General features: G+C 37.1%; 1 protein-coding gene across 9 annotated transcripts in view; it reads right to left on the reverse strand.

The window, feature by feature from the left end:
• The window catches only part of LOC135222082 (gametocyte-specific factor 1-like), a 534,139-nt gene that overhangs the window by 336,963 nt on the left and 173,440 nt on the right, over nucleotides 1–23,736 (reverse strand). For all 9 annotated transcript variants that reach the window (XR_010316168.1, XR_010316169.1, XM_064260250.1 and 6 more), the window contains exon 3: nucleotides 3,569–3,695. Coding sequence is in view for 7 of the 9 variants with exons in the window: in XM_064260250.1 (XP_064116320.1) it covers nucleotides 3,569–3,695 (127 nt within the window). In the remaining 2 variants the exon portion in view is untranslated. The remainder of the gene's footprint in view (nucleotides 1–3,568; nucleotides 3,696–23,736) is intronic.

Genomic DNA, 23,736 nt, shown 5'->3' on the forward strand with positions numbered 1-23,736 from the left:
ATGGGGGGACAATGATGGGGAGCTGATAACAATGAATTTTCAGTTTTTCCTTTCAGCAACACTCTGGCCTTCGCTAATTTTGCTAGCCTTAGTTTCTGAGTAGCCTTCTTGATCTTAGGTAACTTTGGCATTGCTATAAGTTCACTAAGAAGTTATAAAAACAACGTAAATAGCTAGTAGCCAAACGCAAGTGCGTAAGTGCGTACCACTACTTTGACGTCTGTGGCATAACTGAGTCATTCTCTGAGTCTTGCCTATAAATAACCACTCTGAGCAGCTGGCCTCTCACACTACGTTTCATTGCTACCAGATATATGGGAATTTTGAAAAAAATCTGAAAAAATCACTGTACATATGCAAAAACACACACGCACAAATGATCCTCACAAACCCAGTCATACAGACAATGCAGTTACGATGACGTCATCATTTAGAAACCGCTATATCTTCATTATTTGTAAAAATAATTGGCCGAAACTTCTGGAAAGCATTCATGGCATGTTTCTGCATAGATGCAAATAATAACTCTATTTTTTATTTTTTCAAGTCGACATGTCATCCGCCATAGCGGACAGTCCCCTTAAACTTACTAATAGTACAGTATTAATCAGTATTAATGTTTGAAAATTAGTAAATCAATTTTGTACCATACAAATGCATTTATTCATGAAAATTACATCAAAATACACTAATTGGTGTGATGATTTTTGTCTTAAAATCCCGCGAAAATCAGTTTTCCACAGTGGTAATGTCATATGTGTCTAAATTTGCCTTTGAAGAGTTCTTTTCATCTTGTATTTTCTGTGGTGGCATTTCTTTATTTCTATTGTCATTTGTTTCAGTTCTGGTATTGGTTGACTTTGCTGTATCTGCATACCTAAATTTCTTAGCTTGTGGGTCATTTAATCATTTCATTTCCAGTTTTACCTTTGCTTTTCTTATCGACATTCCATATCGTTCTTGTAGTAATTTAAGTTCTGTATTGTAGATATGGAATGCACACAATTTAGATCTAGGCAGATGTTCTAGTCCACAATTTATGATTTTGGGTTGGCCACAGTCCCAGCATGTTTTTGGTCCCAGTGAGCTGCAAAAGGCACATCTATGAATATTTCTGCACTTAATGGCTGTATGACCATATTTGCAACATTCTTGCATTGCATGGGTTTAGGAACATAAGGTCTTAGTTCCCTATTTAATCCCAGCATTTTAATTTTCAAGGGCAAGGTTTGGCCACTGAACTCTATCTTGGCTATTTTGATAGTTTTACTTTTGTCTTTCCTGCTTGGAGCCTCGTATATTTCACAGTCTTCAATGTTATTATATCTTTTCTTTAATTAATCTAATAGTATTAATTTGTCTAGTTTCATCATCAAGATTTCGTACTACTACTGTGCCTTGCATACTGTCCATAGTATTATGCCTTGTGACATTTATATTTGTTATCTATATTTTTTATACACTGAAAAATTTCTGATTGGTTTTTGGTAGTTTCAACCAACCATTCCCTTTTTTTTTAATTTGCCTTATGCTCATCTCTTGTGATGGGCATCAATTCAATAAGTAATTTTCTAATTTTAATAAAGATGCCATTGTCTGCTTTCAAGTTCATAAACCTTGACCAGTTTGACAAAGAGAGAATCATAGTGAATGAAGGTTGGGTCCTGGCGATCATTATTTGAGTTATCCTGTGAACAGTCCATTGCCATGCCAGAAGCCGTTGGAAAGTTGATTTGTTTCTCCTTATATTATATTAGTATCGATTTCATCCAGGATGAGGTCCCTCTCACTAAGGAGGCCCAATTGGGGGAGGGGCAATACCGTTACACACACTGGTAACTGCCCTGGGTCCCTCACCTGGATATATGTCATACCAATAGTGCCTTAAGGGGTCATCAGTCCGTCGAGATCGAACCAGCACTGTGGGCATGGCTTGACAAAGATTTCCCCTTGCTCGACCACGTCAGGTACTCTAGTTTTACGGGTGGAGAGGCATGCCATCCAACTCCAAACTCCAAGTTAAAAGAGCAGTTAATTCAGTAATCCAAAAACCATGCCAAAGTCGTCAATGAAAGAAGAAGGGAAGGGGGAAAATTTATAAGAGGAGGAGTAAAGGAGTTAAAGGTCTCAATGTTCAGTTGAATCCACAGTAGAGAGAGTAGGCATAAGAGAGCATACTCCCTCTGCAGTGGATCCCTAAGCCCCCACCTCATCAAGGAGTTGGGATCAGGGGGGGGGAGGAGGAATAGATATAAGGAAACCGAGATGTGATTCAAACAAGATATACAAGACCTAATTACAAAGAAAAACAGTCTTCAAGTTGTAACATAAGACAAGCAGGGAAGGAAGACAACAAGAGATACAAACAGAAATAACAACTTTGCTAAAACCCTAGTAGCAAGGGCAACTAAGAGGAGTAAGGAAGAATACCATAAGAATTTCAAAATGGCAAAGGGGAGGTGGGATATTCGATACACATTAGCAAAGTAATTGAGGAAAGAAATTATGACTAAGGTAGTATCTGAAAATCAAACAAATAAAAGATAATATGAATTCGAAAATGATGAAATAAGGTAACAAGAGAATTCTGTATAGCAACTGAAGATTATGAAAGGGTCCTCGAAAAAAGAAAAAGGAAGAGAACAAGAAAAATTAACTCGGCTAGTGGTGTTACCCTGTCAAAAAAATAAAATAAAATGTCAAAACTGGAGCATGTTTAAATAAAAAATGTGTAATAAATTTGGTGTATGTTATGAACCAGCCCTGCCCCATTTCTTGTTTATCATAATAAAGAAACAAGCTAGAAATGGGTATAGAAAAGACACATCTGAGACCTGCTATATGCAAAGAACTGGAGATAACTGTAGAACTGCATAAAAGGCTGTAGAAATGTTTGAAAGTTTGGAAAAGAATACAGAAGAGGAGTAAAAATCCATGGAAGCAAAACAAAGCCCATTTCTGGCAAAAAGGGTATCACTAATAGCTCCCTAGGACCTTGGAATTAGACAGTTTATTATTCCCAAAATCTATCAACAAGACTCCCCAGGGTAACTTGAATTTCCCAGACTACAGGTACTCTATATTATGGTCTTGACAGGTTATGGAAGCTCCCTTCCCTTGAAGCCAATTCTTGTGGAGTTACAGTATACACCTTTCCAAATTTAAAGACAGACTTGACATTGCTGTGTAGGGAAGGCCTCACACAAGGGAGTTCATGCAAATCAACAAAACCATGGTAAAATACATATGCAAAGCCATACAAAGTTTGAGAAATATGACAAATTTTCAAAATAAAATTGATTTCTCCAAGGTATTTCTTCTATGGGTATGATTAATGGGTAATCATTAAGATTTCTTTAAAACCACCACCAAAATGGTTAAAAAATCCACCAGACAGTATGTTAAGAAGTACAACACTTTTTTAAATAAATTTTATTTTGGTGGTGCTTTATACTGAATATTCTTCTCAAAAGCAAGAGGCATTAAGATCAATGATAAAACATGCACAAACAATGATAAAACATGCACAAACAAGTTGAATTATTACTGTCTAGTCAAAATTACTTACATAGGTAGATGTCTCGTTCAACAATGGCGCGTTCAGGGCAAGACACAATATGAGACTGGAAGAGTGCTGTTTTTATAATATGAGTTGCGTTAAAAGGGCACACCTTTACGTCAGCATCTCTGTGATTCTGGAAAATGAGTTTACAAGATAGTAGATAAACTATTTAAGTCCATTATTCTGGCATCTATCTGTTCAGCCCCAATAGATTCTGAATACTATTTATGAGGTATTGTAATAAAAATTCATCAGCAAAACTGGCAGAAACATTTGAACTACAGTGATCCCTGGTTTTATGCGTTTCACATTTTTGTGGTCCACTTTGTCGCGGATTTTTATGGAACACACTATTCAATTTTCCACAGGAAACTTTCACTAAAATTGCAGATTTTTTTTAAGGACCATACCTCTAAAATTATTACTAATTCATTTTTCTTTTGGAGAGCAACACTACTTATTCACTAATGTGTTTGTGACTAAATATTGATTTTTATAATAATTTAAGGTACATTTTCGTTTGAACTATTAAACTGGGCAGTGATCTATCAAAATAGTCATAAGCAATTTAGTTTATGGGGTACTGGGTATTGGCAGTTATAAGCATTTTTAGAGGGGATTTCTGCAATTCCACAGCAGGTTCTGGAACCTATATCAATGTGAAAGTGGAGGAGCACTATGTATACAGTATGTATAACATCTAGTCCACTTACAAAGTAAAGCTCATATTACATAAATATGAATAGACTAGATTCATATTGAACCTTTTTTTCTGACGAAAAAATTATAATTCTAAAAAAATATATATATAGTATATATACTCCATGAAAAGTTTGAGTAGATTTTCTAAATACCTATTCTGTATTTAGTCTACTAAGGGATTCAGATGAAACAGTTTTTTGGCTACACCTATTTATTAAAGAACTGGATAAAGGTGAGAGTTGGCAAGTGTATATTTTATATATATTTTATAACCATATTCATTTTTCCAAGTACATATTAGTATTTAGTATCTACCGTATATACTCGAGTAACGTGCGATCTCGCATATCATGCGACCAACCCCCAAATTTCACCAATAAACAGTGGTTTTGTCTTGTATCTCATGTATCACTTGCGAGTTCCTTTTCCAAGAGAGTCAGTTCATAATGGGTTTGGTTGGTTTAGCCATGCTAATGGCCGAGTCATTCAGATGTGTGCTGCTGCTAGTCAAGTTACGGTAATTTCTTACTAATCTCGAGAATTTAATATAAAACCTCAAGATTAAAAAAGAATCCTAAGATAATAAAATAATGTAAAAATAACACGCCTTGGAGTCTTAAACATTCATCTCTCTCTCTCTCTCTCTCTCTCTCTCTCTCTCGCTCTCTCTCTCTCTCTCTCTCTCTCTCTCAGGAATAAATACTGTAATTTTGAGTCTTTCACCAACGGGTATCAGTAAATGTGTAGACATTGTGTGTGTGTTTAAAAAAAAATGTGCAGTACACACACATTCCGATGTTTGCGGTTTTTGGAATTTTTCAGATTTCGGAAATGTGAGGTCAGATGCATAATCAAACAAACATCACTACTGCAGCAAAAAAAAATTTTTCCCTTTATGTTTTTTCATTATTGTTATTTATTAATTACAGTTTATTTAAATAAATATTAATATAATACTGTTAAATGAATGTGAGATAACTAAGATCACCTATAGCAAAATAGTTGGACAATTAATACCATATGTTCACTAATAGCTATTATTTTCAAAACAAAACATTTTTCCGTAAAAACGCAAAAACATTATATGTACATGACAAATCAAAATATAATAATGTTTTGCAGTTCAACTTGTGAATTTTAACAATAAGTATGACTATATAATATATTTCACCTATCGATCTTGAAGTTGAAGAGTCGTAAAATTTTGAGGATGGTCCGGGGAAAAGGATTTGTACTTGTTCGTGATTACGTATCGCTACAACACCATGTGGTATTTTCATACCACTATATTGATGACGCATCGCTACGACACACTGGTATTTTTCATACCACTATACATTAAAGTTAAAATGACATATTATATTATTGTTTTCACGAAGAAATAATTATATAAAGAAAACAAAAAAAAACATTATTGAGTAATTTTTGCCGTCAGCAGTCAGAAAATCACGAACATGGTAACGTTCAAAACTAGAGCCATCCACGGCATGTCTATAAATAGAACAGAAGCAGAGGGCAGTCATTGGATAACAGATCACCATGGCTACCACCAACCAATCAGGTTGTTAGTTATACTACTCAGTATTTTCTTAGAGAATGATCGTTTACACACGCGAAGCTAACGATGATGTGTGTTTTGCATACAATACGTAGTTTTAGTTTTTATTAGTGTAAGTATTTTACTGATTACATGAAGAATAGAATGATTCCTTCTCATTACTTTGAATGCAAAATGTTTGAAAGATTCTTCCGCAAAAAGAAAAGAAAAAAAATTCTTTAAAAGATGATACCTATTTACTAACACGGTTGACATAGCTTCACAAAAAAAAAAATTCAGCTCTTTAATCTCTGGAAAAATGTTAATCTTTCTGTCCGCTGGTCACACTCTTTATATCCCCGGCGACTAACAACAACAAAATTTGTTTGTTGTTTTATCTTTCAAGATGTAAGGTAGTTTATTACCTGTATGTACAGCACATTTTTTAACAGTATGCCCATACACATACACACACACACACACACACACAGTTGCGCTTGACCTAATACCTATTGGTTTCAGAGACTCAAGTTAACACTTACAGTATAGTTGAGAGGGGAGAGAGAGAGTTCATCCTAGATGGCCTTGGTTCATCTCTCTAATCTCTCGAGGAATGTCAAGATTTGTTCCCTGCTCTTTGTAAATTTAGTCCATGCGACTGACAGCAACAAAATTCACATTTTTCTTTCTTCCAGATATGAATTACCCGTACTGAACATTTTTAACAGCATGAACACTTGGCATATAATCTCTCTCCTCTCTCACTCTCTCTCTCAGAAAAGATACCGTCAATTCAATTTATCAGTATCTTTTCCTGATAGACAGACAAAGTAAATATTTAGGACTCCAAGGCTTGGCATATGTCAATTATTTTATTATCTTGGGATTTTCCATGGTCAACTCTTGGGATTAGTAAGAAAAAATGCGATTATTTGAGTAGCAGTAGCAGCAGCTGCAGCGCACACCCAAAACGAATCGGGTAAAGCCTATAATACGCCAAACAATAGTATTTCACAAAATGAGCCGAGCTCTCTGGCTGGGCTGTTTTGGTCCTCCCACACCGTGTTTGATCGCATATCTGCCAAATTTATAACAACAACAGAGATAAAACCATTTTTCCCATTACAGATATCAAATATTATCTTTTCCGTTACGCAGAATTCTAAATAAATTACGTAGGTTCACGATTGATAAAGTTTTTTTTATGCAATAACAAGAAACGGAGTCAGATTTTCTATCACCATGGCATCTCATCTTGGTGCTGTTGCGGAATATCAACCAGTTCCGCGTGCGTTTAAATCCATATGACTGTACAGTCTGGAGGCAGTTCTCCCTTCTACACATATCTTGATTTCTTAATATCGTAGGTATAGAATAAATTGGTGAGCAAGGAAAGAAAATAAGAAATAAAGCATAACAGAGTAAGTTTGACGAGCGAGAAAATAAACAATCGTATACAAACAGATTCTCTCTCTCTCTCTCTGAGACAAAATAATAGATAGGAAACAATGACTGAATATTAATTGAATGCAAAGTTTTGGCCTGACTGAAGTGTGGAGTGACTTTGACACCGACTACAAGTTATTCTGGTCATCTCACAGCCATGGATAGACATCAACTTCACAGCCGAGAAAGGGCAATCGTATACAAAAATAATTAGGTATGGAAAATGCGAAATGCGGGCCTATGTTGTCCCATAAAAAAAGCTCTCGCTCGGACAGCTGAGGTTTAGGAGAGAGAGAGAGAGAGCGAGAGAGAGAGAGAGATGAGAGAGAGAGAGGAGAGAGAAGAGATGAGAGAGAGGAGAGAGAGAGAGAGCTAGGGCCGAATAGGGAGATAAAAGTACCTGGAATGACTCCTTTATAATCTTATAATTATTAGCCTCGGGGTTTGTCTCAAGGACATTCAAAGGTCTGATCAAACACGGGTGCAGTTGTTGTTTAGCATAAGGGCAGATCTTTAAAAGCCACGCCAGAGAGCTCAGCCACGGTGACAAGACTATATATGAATGATCAAAGAACTGGAAGATGACGAATATGACTGCGTTCATGCGAAGAATTCAGAGCAGTATTTGATGGTACGGACACCTGGAGAGTGAACTTGGGAGGATTTTAATTTTATTAATTTTATGCATTTTTTTTTACGTTTAATAAATTTTCACTTAACTGCGTATCCTAAAATAAAATAATAGTTCAAGCAACAAATGTTTCTTTTACCGAGTAAAACAAAAAGTAAAAATTCCTTCGGTATTGTGCCTTAACAACTGATTTGGAAATTATAGATGGTTAGTCTAGAACAGTTAAAACATGCTGTATAAAACCAAAATAATGCAAATGGCGCACGATCGCTCTTTTGTATTTTAAAATACAATAGTAATATGAGAATGCATACAATATTATTGGATATAGTGAAGTACAAGTAAAGCATAACTTTTTAAAAGATCTACTGTTTTCCTCCGGTAGTACTATTCGCAATCTGCCGATTTGGGAAAGCATAGACAGTACGCAAAACATTTTATACCGCGTGTATGATGCGACCCCTTTAAAATTACCTTCAAAATTAGGTTTCAAAAGTCGCATAATATGCGAGTATATACGTAAGTTCAATAGTTCTGATATTTGTTAAAGTAAAATGAAGTTGCTGATGCCAGAACCCAAAAATTCAGAGAAAACAATCTAACGGGAAATTCACCTATTGGGGGTATTTTTCCATGAGAAATATCCAGAATTCCGTTTTTTTTTTTTTTTTGTTTTTTTTTTTTTTTTTTTTTTTTTTTTTTTTTTTTTTTTTTTTTATCAATTTCCTCATAAAATGCACTTTTTGTGATACAACTATTAAAAACCAGGTATATAAATATTTTTAGGCAGTTTTAAGTGTTTTTTAACTACAGTGGTCTCCCCCATATTCACGGGAGATGCGTACCAGACCCCCCCACCCCCCCCCCCCCCCAAGGTAAATAGTTAGAACCAGCGAATCGTTGGAACCCCTATAAAAATGCTGAAAACAGCCTATTTTGTTAGTTAAAACTCAAGAAAAACCCACTAAACATTTTGATACTACTAAGGTTTTTTTATAGTTTTTATCAAAAAGTGCATTTTATGATGAAATTGTTAAAAAAAAAACACATGAATTTGTGGATATTTCTCATAGAAAAATACAGCGAATATGCAAAATTTCTACAAATAATGAGGGGAAACATTCCTGAGAGAAATCTATGAATGTGAGAGTCCGCGAATACGGGGGGGTCCACTGTATACAGATTCTATCAACTATTCAGATTCTATCTACTCACGGGGATGTCTGTACCCATCCCCGCTGAATATGGGGAGAACACTGTAATATGATGTCATGAGGCTCTGCCCATGCACCAGGTAGGCAGAAAGTCACTACCACAGTCTAGGCTTAAATTCGATACTGGCTGGGAGGTATAGATTGTCCCCATGGTTGTAAGACTGCATTTGTGCTACGGCTTGCCACTTTGCATAAAAGTGAGAAGACCCAAGATTCATACTATAGCATGAATAGGTAAATATTTCTATAATGAGTGATAGTTACTTGGCAACACTCATGTCTTAAGATGAATATAGAATTTGGGCCAAAGGCCAAGCACTGGGATCTATGAGGTCATTCAGCGTTGAAAAGAAAATTGACCAACCAATGAGTCTAACTAGACACTTACGGTGCTGGCCAGAAAACATCCGGGAGGAAGTTATTAAAAATGCGCACATAAAATGCATGTCTACAAAGTGGGATGGGATGGTATGGTAGTTAATGAATTACAATAAATTAATGATAAATGAAGATGATTGTTAAGTGATAGATTAGGTTGGAATTAGAAATATGAATTGAACTTTTAAAAAGACTGGAATAGATAAAAATGACAAAAGGCAACCATTTTAGTGAGGTATAAATGTTAGATTTTATTAATCAAATTAGTATTTTAAAAATATTAATACTCTATATAAAGAAAAATTATCTGACTCATAGTATTTCTGATAATGATTTATTGCCTAAATATAAATTTCTTTTTTGTCTATTAAAAATTTGGCAATCACATAAAATATGCTTGAATGTTAAAACTGTATGGCAGACACTGCAATGTGGGATGTCCCTCGTGAAGATATCATTAAATACTTGTGGGTTAGTCTTGTATGGCCTATTCGTAATCTTAATATCACTTAAGCTCGTTTTTCATTTTGTACTGATGAACTCCACTCCACAAGTTTACAATCTGCTTGATACATTTCAATTTATTTGTCTGCTTCACTATCCCACAGATTTTGCCATTTTGTCTTTATGGACTGCTTCACCGAGTTTATATAAACTGTAGCAGGTAACTTATTGTAAAAAAATTGGTGAATTTATCCCAGACTTGGCCTTTTCATTACCTTGGATTCTAACATGGGCAGGAATCCAGCAGATTTCAATGTTACACCATGTGAATATAATTTATTGATTATTTGTTTAATTTTCTTTACTAAAGGGTTCCTATGTGTAACCTCTGAGAGCTTCAATTGTGCATCTTGAGTCGAATAGATTACAAGCTTGGTATTCAGTTTAGTTATTTGACAATTTTATCCAATTGATTGCAAATATAATTGCTGTTAATTCAGCAGTAAAGACAGTAGCTTCAATTGGCAATGAATTCCGACTTATATTGCATGATGACACTTCAGCAACCAACAATCCCACAGAAGATTTGGATCCATCATGTATATTGCTTTATGTGGGGCTTTACTTCGAATGTGTTCTAATGCATACTATTTATGGCGATCTGAAGTATTAAGTATTAATCTTACTTTTTTGACAAATGATATAGGTTAGAACATACTTTGATTTTCTTCATCATCCAAAGAGGTGGAGAATTTGAGGGTGGGAGTATATTTAATCTAACACCATTAGATTCCAATAACCTATTAGCTCTTATTGGAAAAGGTGGTTCAAGATTATTAATAAATATATCTCGCATGACAAACAGGTTTTTTTGTGGGAAAATAAGTGGATATTATCTTTAAAGCACTTCTCTTTGTTACAAGGTCACGATGTAACGAGAATGGGGATTCGGCACTTTCACAATTGAAGTGTTTGGAGATGATTTAAAGGCTCCACTACAAAGTCCCAAGCCACGAGTTAGGATAGAGTCTAAGGACTTCAAGGTACTTTGTGATGCTGACCCATAAATTGGACTTCCATAATCTACTTTGGATAAAACTAGTGCTTTGTATATCAAGTAATGTTGTCTCTTAACTCCCCAAGTAGTATGAGACATTTATGTTTTACAAAGATTGTGTGTGCTTTCCAGTTTAAGATGAGTGTCAAACACCAAGCCTAAAAATTTTTACAGTATTACTAAACTGAATGAGGCTATCACTAATTTAAGATCTGTGTTGATTCTGTATCCATCTACTATTTTTGTAAAACATAATTGCTTGGGTTTTCTCTAAAGAGAGCTTAAAACCTACTGACAGAGTCCAGTTTTTGATAGCTTTATTAAGAATTCTTTGATGACGAAGACTGCTTGAGAAATAATATACTATAGCAAAGTCATCTACATACAAGCTATTTTTACTCCCTGTGGTAACTGCTTTACGATGTTATTAATAGCTAAAGCAAAAAAAGGGTTCCACTCAAAACACTCCCTTGAAGTGTTTTGAGGAGTCAGAATATATTTTATTTATTAGTTTGAAAAGTTCTCCGCATGGATAAAATTCTTGATAAAAATTGATAAGTGCCCTTTAAAACCCTTTTCATGTAAGGACTTTAAAATTAAGTAGCTCCAGGTCATATCATATGCTTTATGGATATCAAAGAATATGGCAACTGTAATTTGCTTACGTTCAAACCTCTTCATATATAATTTTATAGATGGGAAAGTTAACCCTTAAACGCCGACTGGACGTATTTTACGTCGAGATAAATTGTCTGTCGGGTGCCGACTGGACGTATTTTACGTCGACATACAAAAGTTTTTTTTTAAAATTCGCAGGAAAAATACTTATAGGCCTACCAGCCTAAAACTTTTGAATCACGCGCCTTGGGGGATGCTGGGAGTCCACGGATCAAGGCCTTGTTTTGTTTTGAAGCGTGACCCAGTGCGCATGCGCGATATCCCTTCTTCTCGCTCCAGCCAGCATCAGTAGCGCACCATCCGAGAGCGATCTTCGTGAAAAGCGTGTTTTTTCTGGACTTGTGCGAGACTTTGAGCATTTGTATTGCTACAGGACATTCGTAGATATGTCTCAACGACGTGTGAACCGTGAAAGGCGCGTTTTACCCGCCGGAAGGGATCGTGTAAGGCGAGTTTTGGACATGGATGCTGGCGAGGGGCCAAGCACCCAGCATGACCCCGCGCCTCAAGGCCGTTCTGTGCGGCCACGTGTGGCTGAAAGTGTTTCGGGAACACATCGGTTTGCCTTTGGTTACCCCTAGAAAGCATGTGGGCGTCCTTAGGGGCATTCGTAGGCATTTGGGAGGCCTCCAACCAAGGGACATAGACGAATATCTTTCGGAGCTTGATCGGGAACATGTCGCAAGTCCTCATTTTGATGGCGGATGGTCATCGAGTGATGAGGACATCAGTCCGATGAAAGTGAGGATGAATATTTGCCCCCAATGTCCGTTCGAGGCTCACATCCCGAAAGTGAGCTCGAATTCAGTGCATACGAGGGGGAAATCTGAGGGGGAGGGGAGGGGGAGGGTGGGGATACGGGCTCAAGTTTTATCGCAGAGGACGATACAGAAAGTGAGGGCCTAAGTGAGGGTGATGGGCCAACGGGGGGGGGTAGTGTGCATCGTGCCCGCACCCGTGCGCGTGCGCGCGCACGGGCACGTAGAAGGTCGGCTCGTCGCGCCAGCCAAGGTGAAGGTCGGTCGTCGGAGAGTGACGAGGGTGGACGGACCCCACCCCACCCCTCCTAACATGCACCCCTTCACGGCAACCCCTGGGATGACCGTACCAGTACCCCTGACTGTTTTGGGATTCATCCAGCTTTTCCTGACGCGGGAATTGCTGAATACCTGGTACACGAGACTGTGGACTACGCTCGGTACTGCCGATATGAGCTGAAGACGACTTGTCGTATTCCTGGCGGGGTTGCAACCTCATTGACATGGCACATTTTTGGGGCTCCACATTTATTTTGGTTGACACCTGCTATCGACGTCAGGCAATATTGGAAGAGAAGTTTATTTTTTTTATATATGCCGAATGTGCCTGGCGTTATGTCCCGTGATAATTTCCTGGCGATGACAGGTACTTCACCGCCTTCAACCGAAGGGCCATACCCCGGAATAACAGTGATCGCCTCATTTTAGTGCGTACAGTGTTGGATTATATCCGTGAGCGATGTAGTAATCTCGTGATTCCTGGAAAGAACCTGTCTTTGGATGAGGGGATGATGCCTTACAAAGGACGTCTTAGTATAAAGTGTATAACCCCAAGAAGCCAAAGAAATATGGTGTGAAATTCTTTCTCATTACCGAGGCCAACACTGGATACGTTGTGGACTTTTCAGTGTATACCGGGGTATTCTCCACGCTGCGTGACACTGTATTCAACCTTGTGGACGTTTCCGTAACCAGGATATCACCTGTTTATGGATAATTATTATAACTCGGTATCCCTGGCCCCAGGAACTGTATGAAGCAGGTGTTCACGTCAGTGGTACCCTTCGGTTGGTGCGTGGGGCCCCGAATGTCCTCAAGAGGTTCGCTAGTCATCCGCAACACCTGGCAAGAGGAGAGACAGAGTGGCGGCGGAAGGGCGCTGTCTTCGTCATCTGTTGGAAGGGTGTCCGACTCGTCCCCATGGTTACGACGAGTCATGAACCCATCCAAGAAGAGATCGTACAGCGGAAGAAGACACGTCGACAGGGCCGAGTTGTGTTTGAGGAGTTTCGTACCGAGCGGCCTACTGTCATTGGGCACTACAACAGGCACATGGGAGGAGTTGATCTCTTTGATCAGCTCATCCAGTACTATCCCTTCGCCAGGAGAACCAGAAGGTGGACACAGAAGCTCCTCAAATACATCCTTCAGTTGGCCCTCCAAAATGCCTACATACTGTACTGTGGGTACCGCGGTGACAATCTTCCGAGGTTGAGACCCACGCACAGTTCCTAGAGGTAGCCGGGAATGCCCTCATCAACTTCGATCCCGATGAGTGGCCTTCCATAACTGACTCCCCCTGCCCCGAGCTGCAGATCTGCCCCTAGAGGAAAGGGCAGATAGGAGGGCCAACTTCGCTCGACCTGCCGCCGCCCCTGCTGCCGCCGTCCCTGCTGACGACGCCCCTGCTGACGACGCCCCTGCTGACGACGCCCCTGCTGACGACGCCCCTGCTGCCGTCGCCCCTGCTGCCGCCAGCCGACCCCTGCTGACGACGCTCCCCTGCTGTCCGCCGCCCCTGCTGACGACACCCTGCTGACGACGCCCCATGCTGACGACGCCCCTCTTGCTGCCGGCCCCGCGCCGCCATCACCGCTTCTCGTCGGGTAGTGGGACCCTGCGTGTCGGCTGCAGCCAGGGGAACACATACTGGAGGCCATAGAAGGGCGAAGGCAGAAACGGAACGTGCCGGGTGTGCCATATGAATGGCAGAAGGAGAGACACCCGGTTCTTCTGTCGTCTCTGCAAAGTTGCTCTTTGCAGGATAGGGGAGTGTGACCGAAAGTATCACACTAAGGTCATGTATTGGAGCGCGCCCCCTAAACCGACAGCGGAGGGCGCACGGGGCCGCCGGGTCCATCAGCAGTAAGGGCGCGCGTCTCCTCCTCCACCTGTACCTCGTCATGTCGAGTGGAAAAAAATGCAAGACTCTTCAATGGAGGAGGGAGAAAACAAGAATAGAACGAAGAGTCAGGATTACGAGTGAGTATTCTGCATTTATTTTATATTTAGTTTTATATTTATTACAATTTTTTATATATCTGAATGTGTGCATGATAAAATAATAATAAGACATTTCATTGTATGCGAAAAGAGAAGTGTCACCTGCATTCCTTTTATTTATGTATTGGTACCAGAATCGAAGAATGTAATATATATTTTACGTATAAAAAAAATTATATATATATATATATATATATATATATATATATATATATATATATATATATATATATATATATATATTATATATCTATATCTATATATATATATTTATATATATATAGATATAGATATTATATATATATATATATATATATATATATATTATAATATTATTTTTGGGGGGGTAAGCAAATTACTTACAGTCTAGTAATATTCAATCATTTACCTTCACTTTAAAACAAATTGCAAGTCTCTAGAACAATATCTCGATTTATGGTGAATATTTGAAAAAAAATATTTTATTCCGTCCGCGCGCCGATTCTCGGCCGAAAATCTCGGAAACGCGTAGGTCCACATTCTCCTAATATTTGTACCTTTTCATATTACGCTTATTTTATAGTTTTATATATGGAAATGTGCGCAAAAACATGCACAATATAACTGAAAAATATTGGAAGGTGTAGCATTTTATCATTTTTGAAATATTTGCATATAAAGTACGATAAGTACGAAAAAAACTACGATCGGTCAACTTTGACTCAACCGAAAAGGTCAAAAAACGCTTTTATAACATAAAAATCTTACATCTAGTAATATTCAATCATTTATCTTCATTTTAAAACATATTGCAAGCTCTAGAACAATATCTCGATTTCTGGTGAATTTTTGAAAAACATATTTTTTTCCCCTCCGCGCGACGATTTTTCGGCCGAAAATCTCGGAAAACGCGTAGGTCACATTCTCCTAATATTTGAGCCTTTTCATATTAACGCTTTTTTTAAAGGTTTATATATGGAAATGTGCGCAAAAACATCACAATATAACAAAAATTATTGGAGGTTGTAGCATTTATCATTTTTGAAATATTTTGCATATAAAGTACGATAAGTACGAAAAAAACTACGATCGGTCAACTTTGACTCAACCGAAAAGGTAAAAAAAACGCATATATAACATAAAAATCTTACAGTCTCGTAATATTCAATCATTTATCTTCATTTTAAAACATATTGCAAGTCTCTAGAACAATATCTCGATTTATGGTGAATATTTGAAAAAAATATTTTTATTCCGTCCGCGCGCCGATTCTCGCCGAAAATCTCGGAAACGCGTAGGTCACATTCTCCTAATATTTGTGCCTTTTCATATTACGCTTTTTTTATAGTTTTATATATGAAAATGTGCGCAAAAACATGCACAATATAAAAAAAATTATTGGAAGGTTGTAGCATTTATCATTTTTGAAATATTTGCATATAAAGTACGATAAGTACGAAAAAAAAAAAACTACGATCGGTCAACTTTGACTCAACCGAAAGGTCAAAAAACGCATTTATAACATAAAAATCTTACAGTCTAGTAATATTCAATCATTTATCTTCATTTTAAAACATATTGCAAGTCTCTAGAACAATATCTCGATTTCTGGTGAATTTTTGAAAAAAATATTTTTTTCCCTCCGCGCGACGATTTTCGGCGAAAATCTCGGAAACGCGTAGGTCACTTCCTAATATTTGAGCCTTTTCATATTACGCTTTTTTTAAAGGTTTTATATATGGAAATGTGCGCAAAAACATGCACAATATAACAAAAATTATTGGAAGGTTGTAGCATTTATCATTTTGAAATATTTGCATATAAAGTACGATAAGTACGAAAAAAACTACGATCGTCAACTTTGACTCAACCGAAAAGGTCAAAAAAAAAAAAAAAAAACGCATTTATAAACATAAAATCTTACAGTCTAGTAATATTCAATCATTTATCTTCATTTTAAAACATATTGCAAGTCTCTAGAACAATATCTCGATTTCTGGTGAATTTTTGAAAAAAATATTTTTTTCCCCTCCGCGCGACGATTTTCGGCCGAAAATCTCGGAAACGCGTAGGTCACATTCTCCTAATATTTGAGCCTTTTCATATTACGCTTTTTTAAAGGTTTATATATGGAAATGTGCGCAAAAACATGCACAATATAACAAAAATTATTGGAAGGTTGTAGCATTTATCATTTTGAAATATTTGCATATAAAGTACGATAAGTACGAAAAAAACTACGATCGGTCAACTTTGACTCAACCGAAAAGGTCAAAAAACGCATTTATAACATAAAAATCTTACAGTCTAGTAATATTCAATCATTTATCTTCATTTTAAAACATATTGCAAGTCTCTAGAACAATATCTCGATTTATGGTGAATATTTGAAAAAAATATTTTTATTCCGTCCGCGCGCCGATTCTCGGCCGAAAATCTCGGAAACGCGTAGGTCACATTCTCCTAATATTTGTGCCTTTTCATATTACGCTTTTTTATAGTTTTATATATGAAAATGTGCGCAAAAACATGCAAAATATAACAAAAATTATTGGAAGGTTGTAGCATTTATCATTTTTGAAATATTTGCATATAAAGTACGATAAGTACGAAAAAACAAAAAATACGATCGGTCAACTTTGACTCAACCGAAAAAAGGTCAAAAAACGCATTTTATAACATAAAAATCTTACAGTCTAGTAATATTCAATCATTTGTCTTCATTTTAAAACATATTGCAAGTCTCTAGAACAATATCTCGATTTATGGTGAATATTTGAAAAAAATATTTTTATTCCGTCCGCGCGCCGATTCTCGGCCGAAAATCTCGGAAACGCGTAGGTCACATTCTCCTAATATTTGTGCCTTTTCATATTACGCTTTTTTTAAAGTTTTATATATGAAAATGTGCGCAAAAACATGCACAATATAACAAAAATTATTGGAAGGTTGTAGCATTTCTCATTTTTTTATATTTGCATATAAAAAAAACTTTATAACAAAAATTCGACATTCGGTCAACTTTAACTCGTTCGAAATGGTAAAAACTGCATTTGTAAGCTAAAACTCTTACAGTATCGTAATATTCAATCATTTTCCTTTCATTTTGAACAAATTGCAAGTCTCTATAACAATATTTCGATTTATGGTGAATTTATTAAAAAATTATTTTTTACATCCGCGCGCTACGAATTCATGCATCATTTTGTGATAATATTTCTCTGTGTTGCTTTTATTGTTTTACAATATGTTATATATCAAAATGATCGCAATTTAGTGCACTTACAAAACGAAAAAAAAAGCAACTGTTACCTCTAACCGTGTGGCGCACAGCGCGATTTGAATACAATTATGTATGAAATTTTTTTTTTTCGCTACCATATATCGCATTATTTATATATGATAATGATAATATTTTTCATTTCTGATGGTTGCATACTAAACTTCAAGCAATGAGAAAAAAAGGAGCCAAAAATGACTCTTAATCTTGAAAAAACTAAGCGCGCTGTGATTTTTTGAAAAAAAGATTTTTTTCCGCTTACGCGCTCACTCTCAAACCCATCCGGCATACGGGAGTCATTTTTTTTATTTAGGGCTCCGGCGTTTAAGGGTTAATCTAAAGTAGATCTTTAATGTTGTGAGCCAAACTGAGTTGAAGACAAAGCCTTATTTTTATGTAAGCACTAATTTAATCTATAATACCATTTTTTCTAGCAATTTGTACAAAGCAACTTGTCAGGGATATTGGTCTATAGTTATCTGGATTGCTTGGATCTTTCCCTGGTTTTGACAACTGGTATGATAATAGCATGTTTCCATGCTTTTGGAACAGGTAATTTACCCATAAATGATTATAAAGCTTCAATGTTTTTTGCTAAATGAGCCAGGTTTTTTCATCATCTCAAAATTTACATTGTCTTGGCCTGGAGCAGAAGAGTTACAGTTAGATAAAGCATATTCAAATTCCTCTTCTGTGAAAATCTGGTTACAATATATATCCCTCTAATGTTTCAAAATTAATTGGGACAGCTTTTTCACGGGCTTTAATGGTTTCGAAAGTGATCATCTATACTGATTATACTACTTATTGCTTCGATGTTATGCCCTAAAATATTCAAGATTGCGGTACTATCATGTACTGGTTGGCCATTTTGTAATAGTGCATGTCTCTGAGATCCATTAAATTTTCTACATTTTCCCCAGACTTTACTTAATGAGGTTGTATCAGATATGCTAGGTACATACTTGTCCATGACATTATTTTACCTATAATGGCCCTCCCTTCTAAATCTTCCCGAAATCCGATTGTAATGAGGGTTTTTATTAGACTGATTTCTATAGTAATGTTTACAAGTTTCTTGGCAGTGTTAACAAAATCTAGAGGTCTTTTACTTAAGGCATTAAATCTATTATGCAGGGTTTCTAATCTTCTACCTATAATATGTCTTTCTTGTATCAGGTGGGATAGCGTGTCAGACCACCAGGGTACTTAGTAGTAGTTGACTTAGGAATAGATTCATCAGCAGCTGTAATTACAAAGTTTGTGAAGAAGTCTACAATCCCATCATGACCTTGTACTGGTGTAAATGGAGGGATCTGGCTGGTTTTAATTTTATGCTGGTCCCAGTCAGCCTTATCTACATTATATCGTGGGATAGTAGGGTGTTGGGGTATCCCAAACAGGATATTAAAATTGAAAATGATCATTGGTATATGGATCATCTAAAACATTCCAATCAAATCTGTCAACTATGTTAGATGAGCAAATACTTAAGTCTATGGATGAAAAACTTCCATGGGATTTTGAAAAGTAAGTGCTAATATCTCTATCATTTAAAATGCAGAATATGATTATCATTATTCAATTTTGTTACCATGTGAATCTGTTTCATTGCAAAAGGAATCCCATAATGGGCTGTGGGCATTAAAATCTCCAACCATTAAAAAATCATCACCTGTATTAGGTAACACTTGAGGTAGATTTTGTAAATCATAATTACATGAAGGTTGGTTGTAAATATTATATAAATTAAATGTAGAGTTGTTAATATGAAGTTTAATTCCAGATAGTTGGAATTCAGAACTATTAGTCAATATATTTTTGTAAAATAATTTGGTTATTCACATAATTGCTGTTCCTAATGTAAATATTTGTACCAGGAACTGAATGTGATGCTATGTATAATTGCCAATTCTTGAGACATTTTCATTTGCATGTTGCAAGCATATTGCTATTAGTTCAAATTGTTTTAATAATCTTGGAATTTCTCCTATTTGTAATCATGTTTTTAAAGCATTTATTTTCCATCAATAATATAAGAGTTGAATGTTATTGTGGACTGACCTGTTAAGCAGAACATTATTTTTGCTTACTTTTGTGGTTGTATACTCATGTAAAGCTGCAGGTTTCTTAATATTTGACTTTATGTTAAGCCTCTTGGTAATTGCTCCTTGGGACTTTTGTTTTTGTTTTATTTTTTTCCAACAAATGTTCTATGCCACTAGCACTCGATAAGCAAGTTTCAATTAGATGGTCTACACATATACAATCTTTGGAGTGTTTTTCTAGATTTTCCTGTTGGTTTTTAGTTTTGAATTTGACAAAATTATTAATCATAGTTAGTGAGGCTGCTTGTAGATGGAAGTTTCACTGCATTCAAGTGAACAATGAAACATTCATTACATCCACATAATTTATCATGAGATGGATAAGGTACATATTGAGTGATTAGAGTGGTCTCATTTGTTTTTAATCGAGACTGGGAGAGGAGTCCATTTCAACTGAGGCGGCGGTTGTGATGAATATTGTTAGTTGGTCAAGGAAGAGGATGAGTTTAGAATTTTCCTCTTTGTCCTACTATGGGTGATGGAGTTATATGAACAATGTTGGAGTTATATGAGCAATGTTGTTATTTTCTGAGAACTCGTTTGATTGTGAGGTGGTTAATGTTTCAAGCTTCTACATCAATACTATCATATTAGTTTTTAGAGGATAGGAGTCAATCTTTGGTGTAGTTTTTTTTATTTCGAGAGTCCCATTTTCAGGGTCTCGCCTTTTCCACCTACTCTCTGATCTGGCAGGGAATCATCAGCAATGTCTGCATTGACATCATGATCATCTAAGGATGATAGAGCAGCATATTTGTTTTTTTTATTGTAATTTCAGGTATTAGATTCCTGTTTTCTAAACAAGCTTCAGATATTTGGGGAACCTTATTTTTTTTACTTTTTATTTTTATATGATTTATGGTTTCTGCTTGGGGTCAAGTATCCCTCTAACTTTTAACTCAAGCTTTAGCCTCTTTTTGCTGCCAAACCAGTTCTACTCATCAGTAGTTTTAATTCTGTATTGCACATATAGAATGGGCATTCTTTTGACTTTGCATGATGAGCAGGTCCACAATTAGCACATTTAATATTTGGGCAAGTTCCATCTGTTCTATGTCTTCTGAACCCCACACTGCACATATTTCTATTTTGGCATTTCTTGAAGTGTGACCAAATTTACATTTTTTACATTGCAGTGGTTTTGGTATGTGAGGGCGTACTTCCCTATTTTGACCAAGTACTTTCATCTTTGCTGGTAAATTTTGGCCTGTGAATTTGATTTTTGCTATTTTGATGGAAAATTTCTGGTGCTTTTTGCTAGGAATTTGATAGAACTCCAGGTCATGAATGTTATCTTATCTTAATTTTTGTGATTCTAATAATATATTCTTTTCTGGTGATTCCTCCTCATTTTCAATCTAGGGTAGTACAACTGTACCCTGGATATAGTTAAGCATTTCATGGCTTTTCACCATTACATTTACCCCTTGAATTTCTTTTATGTTCTGAAATGTTTGACTGGACTTTTGCTTCAATCAGCCATTCATTATAATTCAGTGCTCTGAAACCCATTTCTCTAGTTGGGTGTAAACTTAATAATTTGTTCTCTAAAACAGGGAAGAAAATTTCCTCTCTGTTTTGAGAACAAGAAATCTGGACCAATTATCTGTCCTAAAAATATGGTCAAAATGAATTAATGTTGGGTTGGGTCGGGTTTGGACATTTTTCTTTTCTTATTATTTTTTGTTAATGACTCACATGGTGCCATCGTTATGTTGGCTTATTGTCTTGAGTGAATCCAGTAGCCAAGTCTAATTCCACACTGGGGTCATCAACATTAGGGCCTAATAAAGAATTCATAAACACGAATGTGTTGTTTTCAGTCAGGTTGTCCTCCACCCACCATGGAGCCCGAAAAGGCCACCCCTAGAGGCTACTTCCTGGTTATACACTTCATCCCCAGCACTCAAGGCGTCGTCATCTGCCAAGATCCAACCGAGTACTGGGAACCAAGTTTGACATAAGACTTTCCCCTTGCTCAAACACGTCAGGTACTCGAATCTTACTGGTAAGGAGGAATGCCGCCCGTCCCCACCCTCTATCACATTACAAGAGTTGTCACACCCATCATCCATTAACATTCTAAGGTCGTCAACTTTGTTCATCCTGACAGGGAACAAAGTGAAAGACTGAAAAAAATAGAAGGTTTAAAAGAGGATCGAACTTAGTCTGGGTGTTCAGAAATGGCCTTAGTAGCATGGTTACACCTGCCAGGGTAGAAAATTGCCCACCTACCATCGTCCACCCTGTATCCCCGAAGTAGGCGGAGCTTTGTCTGCCTCCTTATTGCATCAGCAGGTGCATTGCCACAATGAGCACGTAACTAAGATACATCATCACATATGTATTTACCCCAAGTGGGAGGCAACTCCACCCAATTGGGCAGACCTTGTCTCTCTAGGCCTTGGTCCCAACAACTGCTGTGAAAGTTGCGCTGAAACCTCCACAATATAATAATAATAATATTATCGAGATAAGGCAATCAAGGGGACAATGACAAATCCTGCTAGTCATTATTGATATCACTGAAGCCTACGATCAGGACTAATATCAGTTAATGAATTAATGAATATGTCATCAGCAAGTGGGCAGAGCCACAGTGAAGACAAATTTTTGCCATATGTAAACTACTCTTCACTGTGGGTGGAGCCTCATGATCTGTCAAAAGTAAAGGTAACCAGTGTGTTTAAAACCCTTTCCTGCAATTTTGATGGTTCTGGTATGGGAAACTCACTTTTACACTCATAAGTACCAGAACTACTGAACTTAGGTACAGTAATCCCTTGCTACTTCGCGCCTCAAGTTTCGCGCCCTCAGTGCATCGCGGATTTTTCAAAAATATTCATAAAAAATTCGAAGTTGAGAAAAAATGGCGCGGATGCTATCAGAAGGCAGAGAGAGTACATTAGAACATCAGGTATCAACACGGAGATAGCGCGAAACTCAAAATCCACCCCTCTGATTCGCTGGCCATCTAGGGTCCTGAATCTCACAAGCTGATTGGCCGAGCCGCCGAGACGCGTTACCCAGCATCTCTCCCTGCCGAGCGCCCAGCAAAGGAAGACCGTATTCATTGTTCTCTCGCGCTCGTGTCGCTACTCTTGCCACGTGAAAGTTTTAGCTGTTCTTTTGTGCAAAATAGTGCTTGTGACGCCCTTGAAAATGGCTCCTAAACGTCCTATATCCTCTACATCCTCTTGTGAACCCAAGAAGAAGAGAAAAATGATGACGGTGAACGAGAAAGTGAAATTATTGGACATGTTTAAGGCAGACAGTAGCTATGCGTCTGTTGCCCGCATGTACAGGTCTGAATGAATCAACGGTTCGCTACATAAAAAAAGACGAATTAAAAATCCGTAAAACTGCCTCAATAACGTTCTCCAAGGACACTCAGCGCGTTGTGACTCCTCGTAATAAGAGGATTGTGCAAATGGAGAATGCGTTATCAGCGTGGATAACGGACTGTCGGGAAAAGAAGGTTAGTCTCGATACCAACATTGATAGAGGTGAGTTATGTATCTTGTTATAAGAATACAGTTATTATTTACATATACATGTACATGTACAAAAAAAATGTATACTAAGCATTTAAAAATAGAGGGGACCCTACTTCGCGGTTTTCACTTATCGCGGTCGGTTCTGGTCATAATAGCGATAGGTGAGGGGATTACTGTACTAA

Source organism: Macrobrachium nipponense, chromosome 3, assembly GCF_015104395.2.
Source record: "Macrobrachium nipponense isolate FS-2020 chromosome 3, ASM1510439v2, whole genome shotgun sequence".
Classification (NCBI taxonomy): domain Eukaryota; kingdom Metazoa; phylum Arthropoda; class Malacostraca; order Decapoda; family Palaemonidae; genus Macrobrachium; species Macrobrachium nipponense.